This window comes from Penicillium diatomitis (genome assembly GCF_028827545.1).
Source record: "Penicillium diatomitis strain IBT 30728 chromosome Unknown utg000013l_segment0_segment0, whole genome shotgun sequence".
Classification (NCBI taxonomy): Eukaryota; Fungi; Ascomycota; class Eurotiomycetes; order Eurotiales; family Aspergillaceae; genus Penicillium; species Penicillium diatomitis.
This window is the reverse complement of record NW_026623185.1, coordinates 620,766-634,299: the sequence shown is the minus strand read 5'-3', so window position 1 is coordinate 634,299 and position 13,534 is coordinate 620,766. Positions and strand designations below refer to the sequence as shown.

General features: G+C 45.7%; 1 protein-coding gene across 1 annotated transcript; it reads left to right on the top strand.

Moving 5' to 3' along the window:
- Window positions 1–354: 354 nt before the first annotated feature.
- Window positions 355–1,906, top strand: N7539_008600 (glycoside hydrolase family 18 protein; the record flags this gene model as incomplete). Its single annotated transcript, XM_056938195.1, has 6 exons — window positions 355–462; window positions 531–905; window positions 960–1,019; window positions 1,068–1,161; window positions 1,221–1,756; window positions 1,814–1,906. The coding sequence occupies 6 exons, from the start codon at window positions 355–357 to the stop codon at window positions 1,904–1,906; spliced, it is 1,266 nt and encodes a 421-aa protein (XP_056786577.1).
- Window positions 1,907–13,534: the final 11,628 nt, after the last annotated feature.

Below are 13,534 nucleotides of genomic sequence, written 5' to 3'. Positions count from 1 at the left end.
ATTTCATCGCTTCACGTGACGCAGGGGTGGGTCGTCTTGTCCGGTACAGCCTCTCGAGACATTTCCGATACTTGCCAGGAAGGAGTTTACAAGTCGAACGCGTAAGTAGGGACCCTGTAGTCATTTAGTTTGGTCGTTGTTAATACAGTTATCAAGATAACATCAAACTCTCGGCTAGGCTCAACATGGATCCAGGCTTTCTGATCAGGCATCACCCAATACGCTTGCACCGATTATCCCTTCCTGAATTTTTCTAAATATAGCGACGTCGTGGAATAAAACATGCAAGATCCTGAGATCTTTCTTGTTTCACACCTTCAGTATCGCTCTCGACACTTTCTTGACGTTGACAAGATGCGCTTTTTCTTCTATTTCATCTTGAGCTGCTTTGTTACCGTTCATATCAATGCCATTTCACAGTCCTGCAAGACATACCGGTCGGTGGCGTATTACACGAACTGGGTTATTTTTCCCTGTTGGGTGGTGTTGAGCAGAGTTCCCGGAGGTTCCTTGCTAACGTGTCCATCTAGTCTGTATACGGAAGAAAGTTCAACCCCCAAGATCTCCAGACGGATCAGATGACACACGTCCTATACGCGTTCGCCAACATCGATCCAAATACCGGAGGGGTATATCTTTCCGATAAATACGCTGATGTTGAAATGCATTTCTCAACTGATTCCTGGAACGATCTTGGAATAAATGTCTACGGCTGTGTAAAACAGCTCTACCTTTTGAAGAAGAAAAATCGTAATCTCAAAGTCTTGCTGTCCGTTGGCGGGTGGACCTATTCATCGAACTTCAAAAAAGCACTTAGTACTGCAAGCGGTCGGGCGACTTTTGCATCATCCTGCACGGATATTGTGAAAAAATACGGATTTGACGGTATTGATGTCGACTGGGAAGTATGGCACCTCCGAGGCCAAGCCATAAAGAATTCATGTTCTAACGATATTCAGTACCCAGAAACGAGCGATGAAGCTTTAAACCTCGTTGCCGCACTCAAGGAACTCCGTTCGGTGAGTAGAGTTCCCTGCCCTGACTGCAACCGCAAATAAACAACCCAGACGAGTGCTGAGCCGAATATGCAGAGTCTGGATCAGTATGCAAGTTTAAAAGCCAACCATTATCGCTTTCTGATCACAGTTGCATGTCCAGCTGGTAAGTAAGGCAGCCACCCGCTCTTCAAAGACTTCACTGACCGCTCGATCATACACTAGGGGCTAAAAATTACCAAGCCCTTTATATTTCTGACATGAGTAAATACGTTGATTTCTGGAACCTGATGGCATACGACTATTCCGGAAGTTGGAGTCCGGTAGCAGGTCACACCGCGAATGTTTACACATCAACAGAGATTGCTTCAAGTACACCTTATAATACTGATCAGGCTATTGAGTACTATATTTCACGAGGCATCTCGGCAGAAAGCATCGTTTTGGGCATGCCGCTCTTCGGCCGTTCGTTCATGCATACAGATGGGCCTGGTCACCCTTACCAAGGCGTGGGTGACGGGAGCTGGGAGAAGGGAGCGTGGGACTATAAAGCCCTTCCTTTGGCCGGCTCGACGGTTCATGATCTCGAGCAACCGATAGCCAGCTATAGCTACGATCCGTTGACTAAAATGATGGTGAGCTACGATACACCAAAAACAGCCACACAGAAAGCGGACTATGTGATCAGAAAGGGCCTAGGCGGCGGAATGTGGTGGGAAGCCAGCAGTGACAAAGAGGGCTCTGAAAGTCTGATAGCTTCGGTGGGCATTCTCTACTACCGTGAAATGTGCTATCTATGGCATTACTAATATCTCTAGGTGATCAACAAATTTGGAGGCGTGGACGCTCTAGAGCACGTTGAAAACCAGCTAAGCTACCCAGAATCACCGTACGACAATCTTCGGACCTAGGTCCCCCACGTACCCAGCCAGCTCGTAAATCTCGAAAGTCAGAGTAGCGGCATTGATGTCTTTAACAATCTCATTTGTTTTTCATCTATCAGTACATGCCATGCGCCATGGCAGAAATTTACCGAGAGAAGCTCCAAAACGAGCCTACTTCCAGACCGAGTTAATCATTCCTCTCTCTTTGCTTCCCCTGCGTAGATCTAGCGTAACCATTTACATTATGAGGTATGGACCGCTGATAAAGCACGGGGGTTGATTCGTATTTATTTTCCACTTTTGAAACAGAGACTGATGAATCGGAGAATACATAACTACTATCTAAGCTCAATTTGTGAGGGAATCTCTACCCTTCTCCATCTACAATCAGCCACGCGAGGGGCATGTATATCGTAGAGTATGATTGCAATAACCTCATACCCCGGGAGAAGTGAAAACCCCGGTTCGTGGATTTTCTCTCGGCCAACCTACGATCATGTCCTCACAAAATGGCGTGAGTCTGGCTTGAGTGAGATTGGGCCGTCGACCACGTAACAGTACTTGGCCTTGAGATCCACATTGCGGTCTGTATAGCTGCGTCAAGACGAGGTAGCTCAGCGGCGATGGCATTGTTGAGTCAATTATTTGGTGCTAGAGTATGAAAACCCCGTATGTCTGCATGTGTAGCCTCACGCGATAGACGAAAGTCTAATTGCGGAGCGAAGCGACGCTATAATAATGGCGCCAAATTTCACTTCCGGCAGAATCCTTGCTGTCTGATTGGCCGTGGTTTGTGTACTAATCTTCGGGTAGAACCACCTGACCTGGGTCACTCTCTTTTATCTTAAAACGCCCCTTAACTATGTCCCCAGGAGCCAAATTTCACCTCCGGCTGGATCTTCGGCCGCTGATTTGTTCTTTCATGGGTAAAATCATGTGAATTTAGTAAAACCACGTGACCTTGCCTACTCTCCAGTCTCCAGTCTCCACTCGACTCTCCTGCTGCCCGCTTTTGTTACAGGCGGCGTAGAACATCAAGAATTGCGCCGGCAGTCAACAGATTAATTATAGCAGTTGCTTCACTCCACAGTTCCTTCCGAGGAGGAGGAAGTCTCACCCTAGGAATACTCGTACATGAAGGGGTGGTTGACTTAATAGATCCATATAACGAGAATTTTGTACAGTGTCAAAGAAAGATGCGTGCTTTAGAAACGAAGTCTCACTTTCTAGAACAAAGGTGGACATATCTATAGCTGATGCTTCGAGCAGCCCGTCTTTCCAGAGTTCTTGTAATACAAAAGGTATAGTGTGTACTGTGTACTGTGTAGTATATCTTCACTAGTGTAGCGAATTGAATACAAGAAATCGATCATAGACTATGAGCAAGCGGCGTAGGCGAGAGACGTTAGGGCCTGCTAATGTTAGTGAATGCCCCAGTATAGGTCTCTGGAATATCCCCGGTGAAGGCAGGTCGCCAGATTAATCTCCAGTGTCTTCGTTCACGTGAAGATACCAAGAATCGCCGCAGTAAGTCTGCTTGCTGTCTTGAGTGTTGACGAGATTTCAAGCGCGTACGATATAGTTCAAACTCAATGAGTCTCTATTCTTGCTCTTAGGTTTGTTTGGTCAAAGACTCCGGTAATGTGAACTCGGTCGATCAACATCCTAGAGACATCCATACAACGAAGTTATCGAACCAGATAGAGCAAGCAGTCGGGTCAGCGAGGCTTAGTCCGTGGATATCGCCTTTCATGATATGGTATAGAAATGATTAAAGCTGTTCGCAATGGCAGACAATCAAATATGCTCTGTAATGGTCTAGATCTCATCGTGATATGGTCTGGTGTGGCTGTTACAGTGGTAAGTGATGCAGTTGAGAAGTTCGCAATGTACCCCTCGGCTATTAGTCTATTGACCAGTGACCAATGATCAAAGATTCAACCGCAGTGTGGTAATAAACCTGATTGATCGATTACTAGTGTATCTGATTCTCAGAAGAATAATGATGCGAGCTTCGGCACAGCCTCGGGTCAAAACACTGGATCTAATCACAACCTCTTGGTGTCTGATCACCGAAGGAGGTGTGTGCAATGTTGATTGTTCGAAAGCCTTCGAGAAATGCCAGTATAATTCTTGCTGATGTCTCCTTTGATTCTGTATGAGACACTTCGAAACTTCATATGGCGAAAATGTCTGGAAGATCCCAAAAGGCTGATTCGGTCCAATGGCGGCGGCTAGAAAACGATCAGTCGACATCTTCGCGTGATTGTACTATACTTGAGATTCGCATACGCATCGAAAGATTCGTTCGACGAGCTTCAGAGCGAGAATCAAGAAACACATCGCGAGTCATCCAAGCACGCAATATGCCATATTCTTCGAAACCTGGTCTGTTACTCTTTATTAAGCGGTTACGAAAACAGGACGGCGAGGGTAGCTGAACTTAGGCAAAATGAGATCCACTCTTGTGCGGTATCTTGCTCGTGATTTATAGCAAAGCTAAGTAAATTTGAACTACGGCTGCAAGTGTTACGATATCATACCAGCGGCAGCAAGGACTACGCTCATATTAGGAATTAATTGGGTCAATGGGAATACTATGATTTCACAGCCATGAAACGGTTACTGATTTGGGAGTGTTGTGATGAGATATTCAACGCAAGTTTCCTTTTCTTTTGATTGGAAGACATGCTACATTACATTGAATGATTTTTCCACCCTCCATGTCAGCTATCAGTTGCTTCAGTGCACAAAAGTGGAGGAACATGCGGCTATAATTTGGTTTGAAGCCGGTTAATTCAATAAAAGAAGATCCCGCAACCTGACTCCCTGAGCACACTCCACATTCTCCGAGTAACCCTGTCACGCTAAGTCCCGTCAATTCTGCTCCCTTAGCCAATAACACATGGATGCATGGAAGATTGAGGTTTGCGATGACTATTCACAAGTGCTGAGCAACTCAGCTAAGCCCAGCCAATTCTTGGGAACGAAACAACAATTGTATTACTTTACACAACCTTTGCAAAACGTATATCTGAAAAGAGGTATACAGACACTTATATATCATCGAACTGATTACAGCTTTGTCTCAAACAACATCTTGGCTTGAAGCCATAGCTCGATAAGACAATTTACTGCGCATCTCTCAGAATTCACACGAAGAGGTTTCCATTATCAAACATTGGAGCGCGAAATATTAAGTAATTGGTAAATCAAATGACAATGACGTCGATAGAATGAAAAGTCAACAAAATAAAGTATAAGGGAAAATTCTCTAATAAAGATATGGTCTATATTCGATTCCCTTTCTTCGCGCGTTTCAAAGCAGCTCAGCTACGAGCAATAGCACCGTGAAGTAGATGCGGAGGGATGCTGCACTCTGTCTCGCGTGCAAAACGGATAGAATGGCACTGAGGGACGAACCTGGTGAAGGTCAAAAATCTTTGCCTGGTGGCCATGTCATCAATAAAATAGGGCCTTTGTTACTCTGGAACCACAGTTCTTCATTCTCTTTCATTTTCAAATCGTCTAATGTTCCCAAATGAGTTTCCGCGATTACAGGTCTTCCGCGCCTCTAGTTCGGTCTACATACTCATGAGTATGCGAGATATCCTCTTTTGTCGCAAATGGAACTATGATATATTTAATTCCACTTTGAAGTTCAGCCTTCAATTTAGTTATTGCTGTCCAAATATGAAGCATATGCTCTGCATCAACCACGGAGAGATCGCGATTCTGTCAAATTAGTCATGAAATGATCCCATGTAATAACTTACAGACCGTTTCAAACAACTGGATCCATTGAAGCCGACGAGGTGAGAAGGCGAAGCTATGGTAAGCGTGTAGAAAGTCTCACAATAGCCCAAACTCTTGACTCGCTCCAAGAAAGTCTAGAATACTTATGATACTGAAAAAAAGGTACTGTATTGCCCATAAAAGTCTTATCATTTCTTGAAATATTGTCACCTTCCAATTATATTGTCGTGTCCATTTGTGTAAAACCCGCCACTTTTGGCCCATCCCGAGTAGTTATCGCCATTTCTGGTCGCCTATGGCCTTACAATTTGCCTATAGACAATAACCGAGCATAATAAAGCGGAGTTGGAAATATGTCTCACCTCTGCTGTTTCACGCCAATTCAAGCAACGCTAAATGGGCGTCTCGCACCGGAAGATCAAGGCTCTTTTAGAAAGCCCGAGGGCTTAAAAAGATATGATAGACAAACACATGCAATTCCTTGCTTGTCAACTTGACCATCTAGAAGCCGCAGAAAGATTACTGGTTCGAATGATCGCGGTACCGCCCAGTGGCAGGGGGTGGCTTGAACTACTCCACAGAGCCCCAGTGCTTTCGGACGACGCATTTTGATCTCCTGAAGCCGTATTTTCCATGTCCGCAGGAACAAAATCCGGCTGGTCACCCTCCGTGAAAGATCAGAGACAGATGTGTGGGAATGTAGACAACTCGATCGTTCGAAGATATAGTCTTTCCTACTCACTCCGATCAGGGTCGTGTTTTTTCCTTGAAACATTCTTAGGCGGCCGATAGAGACATCAAGGAGTGAGCGTATTTCAGGCTAAGAGGCTTGACCAAGTTACCGTTAGCTTGTATTAGTTTCTAATTTCCAGGCGGAAACTCTGTGTTTCCCAATCCAATTGGGAAGTAAGTCCCCGAATTTCATTCCTTAAGGCACCTTTTTACTTTTTACACTCAGATTTAATCTATGATACATCTTATGTATTTAATACTTGGCTCATGATACATTGGGAAGATTCAAGTATTCGAAAGACCTCAATAGTAGAGGGGTGCGACAATATTAATCTTCCAGCCACATCGGCATGAAAAAACCAAATCAAGATCGATAGGAAGAAATCTCATATGTACCCTTAAATCTGCATCCGCGAAGAGCTGACTGTCAGCGGACCAGAGACACAGTACTAGGACTTAGTGTTTACAGGATCTTGCCGGGGTCTTTCGTCAAAATAAATCAAGATCCTTCAGAAAGGCCGTTCTTTACTGCCATGAATATGGTCAAAGTCTAGGAGGATTAGTGGTCTAGATAATATGAGTACTACGACCCATCACCCGCGGGGCTTTGGGGGGCGTTATCGGCTGCGCCTTGTTCACTAGATCTTTGACCTAGTCATTGGTAGTATCAGCCATACAATGCTGCCAATGTTTCCATAAGTAGCATGAACGTAGCTATCAGGTCTCGGAATGGAGAAGTATGCCATTTTTCGCCGGTTTATATTTCATCCTCATCGACGTCTGTTCGCGCAGTCGAACACTTGTGATGGACCTGTTTTGAAAGTCGATATCACCCAATTTGAACGACAGATTATCGTTCCCGATCATTGGGGTATACCGCAATCATAATATTTCAGAGATAAGCCCCAGCTAGAACAAAAGTATCTAGAAAAATCCGGCACGCCGCTTCATTTCGGTACTTTCCATATGCGTTACATACGTCTCAAACCTTGCTTAGTTCAGCTCTGCTTTTTTCCTTCTGTAAATCACATGCCCAAGTGGTAAATCCGCCTATCGCTTCAAACCCTACACCGTCAACGACTTCACAGTTACAGACCTCCCCCCTTCTACCCCTAATACGCTAGTCACCATGTCAACAACGAAGAAGTCAAGTGATCAGGGAAATGTTAAAGCTTGCGGAGCCAATACTCAAGGTCTTCATATCCAACGAACCCTCTTCACTGTCTCTAAGCCGATGACTCCTCCTCCTAGCGCACCGCCAAGGTACAGAGTTCACCATTTAGATGTGAATCTGCGTTTCCAAATCGTCACGTTAAAAGTGGTGGGAAAGTGGTCCTATGGACAAATTTATAAGAAATACCCCGATATACCACTGTCGACTATCAGGTATACCTGCCTCGAATCGCGAATTCGCAATAAAGAACAGTCTTCGAATCGAGCTAGACGCCTAAAGGTCTTGAACTATAATGCCCGCCAAAACGTGCTCCCGAAGATTTACGAAGATCCTCGAGTCTCGCATGATGATTTCCTCGCTGGCGTGAGTCAAAAGTGCAAGACAAATTCCATCGCACGGTTACTCTCTGTTGGGGGTCTCCGAAGATAGCGTAAGGAGGAACGCCCATATCTCAAACCTGAGTCTGTCAAACGAATTTCCTGGGATCTATGGTATCAATACTATACGGAAAATAATTTTTACCATATGTATTGATTAACCAGATAAGCGTACACCTGAACGAGGTAATGGGCTTCCGCGAATGCAGAAATCTATTCACCAATATGACCAAGCGATCAAGGTAAAGTTTCTCTGGCGCCATATCGCAGACTCTAATTCAAAGAAAGGCACTGGAGTTGAAAGAAACTCGAGGAACACATGGAGTGGAAGGGGACTCCAGGGTACCCTTATTTGACTGAAGATCTTACGAAGGAAAACCCTGGAAGGTGAAAACACTCGACGTTGACTAGAAGAAGAAGAGGAGGAAGAAGGAAGCCAAGCTAGACTACTGAGGTTGGTGGTCCCAGGTGGTGAGGGCGTAGCCCAGGCAGTATAGCAGGCCTCACCACAAAACCCGAGCCATGGTTGACCGAGAGAGCCAAATTTCCAACATCACATTATTCGTTGTGACATCTTTTTGTGACATCTTCTGAGAATCTCTTGTAACATCAGTCGTAACGGACGCGCACCAGTGCGGTCGCGTTAAGAACCACGGATCAAAGTTCAGAGCCAAAGCTCTCAGACAGCATGAAAGGAAAACATCAATATTATGACCATCAATATAAGGACTTGACTCAATAGCATTGATTTGAAATTATATTCCTTCTTAAAATCAGACATTCTCGACCCCTGTGGGGCTCGAGCGAGAAATTATTATAGTTCCGCAATGTCAAATTCGACTCTATTTAATGTTTGTTCGTACGGTCACCTATGATCATTTTGCTGTATTACTAACTTTGAAGTACATATGACTCAATTGGAGAGGTAGATCATTATCCATGATCTATCAGTATACGGAATGTTGATATTGTTACTGTGACGGGCCAGAGCCCGGTGGTTGACCATATGCTATGGCCTTCCGGATACCGCCTTGTTAGAAGGGGTCTGAGCGAGGTCCTAGTGGATCCTACCCGAGATAAGATCGACGCTATTGAGGACCGCGACCGACTCCTATACTTTCTTCTTTCTTTCTTTCCTTCCTTAAGATTGTTGAAAACAGCATGTTGGCCTAGTACAATTGAATCAATTCTGCTACAGCCCTTCACACTTACTTGCTGCTCCCGCTGTGATAAAGGTATCTATCTATACGAAGTTCCGGCACACCGCCTCGTTTCGGCACTTCGTTACGTAATTCCCGGCCGTCTCGGCCACCCTCTTCAAAATCCCGTCTTCATACCTACACATTATCTTCAACCGTCTACCATGCCACCAATTCGATCTGCATCTTCGCAGGATTTGGCCAACCAGGAGGGCAAGATCTTATTGTCCTTTAATGGACCTCAAAATGGCCGTATCAAATCTCTTCGCGCAGCAGCTAGCCTATACGAGATACCTAGATCAACGCTTATCGACCGCGCAAGAGGGGTGGTTTCACGCGTTGATTCGCGCCCTACCGGCCATAAATTGACTCAATACGAAGAGGATTCGCTTGTTGATTGGATTATCTCTATGGATACACGCGGAGCAGCCCCTAGGCCAGCTGCTGTACGAGAAATGGCTAGTATCCTTCTTGCTGCTCGCGGTAGCCAGCCACCACCTACCGTAGGCAGGAATTGGCCATCAGCCTTTATCCATCGGCGCGATGAGGTTCGAACACACTTTTCTAGTCGTTACGATTACCAGCGTGCACTAAACCTTCGAAACGAAGACCCAAAATCGCTACGAGCGTGGTTCGCGACCGTACAACGCGTGATCGATGAGAACGGTATTCAACCGGAGGATATGTACAACTTTGATGAGACAGGATTCGCAATAGGTCCTATATCTACACAGAAGGTGGTTACGCGAGCTGAATACTACGGTCGGCGATCGATACTACAACCAGGAAATCGCGAATGGGTTACTATAATCGAAGCAATTTGCGCTAATAGCTATTCGATGCCGCCGTGTGTGATCTTTAAAGGCAAAGTTGCAATCGCTGGTTGTTTTGATAATCTACCGCAAGATTGGCGATTTGAGGTCTCGAATAATGGCTGGACTACCGATGAGATTGGCCTACGTTGGCTACGAAAGCTATTTATCCCGTCAACAAATTCGCGCGTACGAGGCCGATTTCGGCTACTAATCGTTATTGGCCACAGTTGTTACGGCGTGGCCGAACAATACTGCGATACCATGCTATATATACCGGACTCTGGGCAGTATCCGCAACTGCGGATATTAGTGATCTTTATGGTCTTTGTTGAATGAGAGGATTACGGCCTTGGATTTCTTCTGCGGAAGAAATCAGTCTCGGAGGGCAGGGACACACTCACCACGTGTGCCACGCGTACTGTTACGAGTTGACGGGAGTTAGCGGACTCGGATTGCGAACTTCGATTTCTTCTACAGAAGAAATCAGTATCGGAAGGGAGATACCGTTAACCACGCGCACCACCTCAAAAACTTGGGATATACTGTAGCTTCTTCTTCTTTCTCTTTTTCCCCTCCAGCTCTTGAGATCCTTGAACACCACGCAGACAGTTGAATAAGAGTTTATGAGTCCTTCTAAAGCTTTTCCTAACTGGCGTACAACAGTCTTGTTGGTTAGTGTCCGCCCAGAACGCTTCCGTAACACAATTCGTCTTGCGTATGCGATACTACCTTACCCGCTTCAACTGACTGATGTAGCTGCTGAGCTAGCTGTAGGCCCTCTTGAACGGTTAAGCCTTCATCGCAGGATATCTGCCTAGTTGATCGTTTGCGCTTCTTGACAACCTTCTCAATTGCAGCGCGTAGATCAGCGTTCTCTTGCGCTGGTAGCGCGGTATGGTGTAACGCGATAGAGTGGCCCTTAATAATCTGGTCAAGGATCGCTTTCGATGGGCTCGGAGGGCTATTCAAGCGCTGCTTGAGTAGATCTCTAAGCATTGACGCTGGCTTTTAAAGCTGAACCACGGTTCTAGGCGTTTTGGCGCTTTTGGCTTGATCTGCTGCCTGGCTGGCTGTTTAGTGGTGTAGGCGTTCGTAGAGAGATTGTTAGGGGGTCCAAGTCTATGGGGTCTGATTTCAAAGACTGAATCTTGAAGCTCTAGTAGAGACTCCACCAGTTCCCGCAATATATAATACATCAACATCCCGCGTATCGAATCCCGCCATCTCCACATGGTGCCCTTATGGTTCTTGCCCTTGGACGACGCAGGGAAGATTCGACTGTGAATCGTATCCCATCACCATATATGGCCTGCGCCGTGACAACATTTGCTTTTAAGAGAACGGTTCTATACTTAAGTAACGGTCGGAAAGGGCGGTGTATCACACCCCGGAAAACGCAAAGAATGCAAAGACAACAAATGAATCGAATCAAATAGCGTGATTTCCTGGTCCTATAATTCAAATTTCCCGGTGACTGCTGAGAAAAGGGTATAAAAAGTGGCGCGTTAACGGTAAAACACAATTACCTCGAGTGTACTAAACCTCACAGAGCTGAGAAAATGATGCAGACACTAGAATAGAACATGGTAGGTTCAAAGCACGTGTAAACCGGGTGGGAGGGAACGGGGGGGGGATTTGCAGATAGGAGGGTGCTATAGAAGTACTGGGCGACTTATGCCATACCGATGTCTGTTTAAATTGGACAGTTCACAACCTCCTTGAATGGCATCTCAGACGGCTTGGTCTAGCCCGCACCTATCTGGTAGAGTTGAAAATGCTCGAGCATCACGACTTTCATAAAGCCGGTGGGTAAAATATGCCGATTTCAGTGCTTTCAAGCGATTTCCTGACAAATGCTGACTGATGATTGTTTGCATGACATGTGATTCTGCCACTCACCACAGTCCATAGCTTAGGTAGAATCTCTCCCCCTCAGCAATCTCACTCCTCATCCCTCTCACACATCGATACTACTGCCCCTACCGTAGTCGTATCTCATCAATCATGTAGCGGCATGGGCCGCGTTTTAGTCTTGAGGGCAACCGGGAATATATCGAATGGATGAGGAATTCCGTGAAAGCGTTGAGTATTCGCGAGCAAACAGTTGGTCGTAGCCCGAATCTCTCGCAGACCACTGATGGTAGATTAGATACTATAAAGGCTCGAAAGAACGGCATTCCAACAACGAATAGGGGCTTGACCGGCCATCCGATGACCCTGTGTACCTTGAGAAGATTGCTCTGAAGAACATTGAACTGTTCAGAGTACTTCAGCGACTCGCATTGTTCATCCCACCATGAGCAGAAAGCAGCCCTACTACTCGGCCACATGTAGTAGTTCATGTCCAGTACAGTTCCTAACTTTGTAAATCTCTGGTATGCATAATCGGACGCCTCCAAAGAGAGTTTGCCAAAGGCTCTTTCGTACATCCCAATCATTTCCCAATATATGGTCCTAGCCACCCATTTTTGTAAGTCCGGGTCAGTCGCGCTGTATGATCCATCCGCTCCGCCCCCTTGGATCATTCTATGAACCCGGCCCACCCGTCTGGAGATCTCAGTTGTGTCTTCCTCGTAGGTTATGTCTGAACGCGCTATGGCTAGCCACTCCGTTGGCTATCTGCGCAATTTGCATCATGACCGCTAAAAAGCCGCCGACAAGGCAGATACTTTCGCTGACAATGTCTTCGTACTGAGTTTCCAGGGAACTCATAACGGCAAAAAGAGCATAACAAACGAAAGAGTATTATTTGATTCCGTGCTTTACCGTTCCTAGATATCTTCGGGTTTACTGTATATCACAAGACAATCACTTCTACACTTATTGCATAGGCAGGTAAATATCTTTGCTGACTTGTTCAGGCCCTTACTAACTTATTCTTTCTTGTTTTTACTACTCAATCGTTTCTAAGATTTCCGGTCTATAGATGGGGAACCTGGCCGAGGACTGCTGGCATTATGTGATCTGAGTCGACTTCTGCGAGTCGTGAGAGTTGCGAAGATAGGAGCGAAGGCCTAAGCCTAGGCCCTTGCGGTATTTGCCTATTTCCTAACTTTCACAATAGGTGATTTTCAACGTGATATCAGAGATGCCGTGAGACTTGTGTCGCTTAGCTGCCAAAGGCAATGAAAGAGTTGTAGTTCCACCTCAGCATCCCAGAAATTTAGACCGCCAGCCATGCGCATGTAGTGCGTCCGATAAAAACCGAGTTGTGACCGTCCCCGGATGACAGAATCAACCCGATCCAAGTTCACTGTTAAGTGTATGTACGCGGCGAGAGCAAAAGTGAGCTACTTGACGAGACTTCTGTATCAAATAGATCAAACATGTATCGAGAAATGCCTGTCATGGCTTTCTTTATGGATTTATTTTGTCACCCAAGCATGATTAGAACGACTTGTTAGCTAACAATTGTCAAAGTTGTGCATGTTCAGCGCTCCTCAAAAGATAGAAGGTGGCGATCGTTCCTCTCGAAATGCTTCAAAAGGAAGTCGTTTTCCTTTTCCTTGGGCACTGGTCTCGATAGCGCCATACGACTCCGAAAGGTGGATCCTTTTTCTGTCAATATCTTTTGAAAAATTTCACGACATTCCTCATCAAGA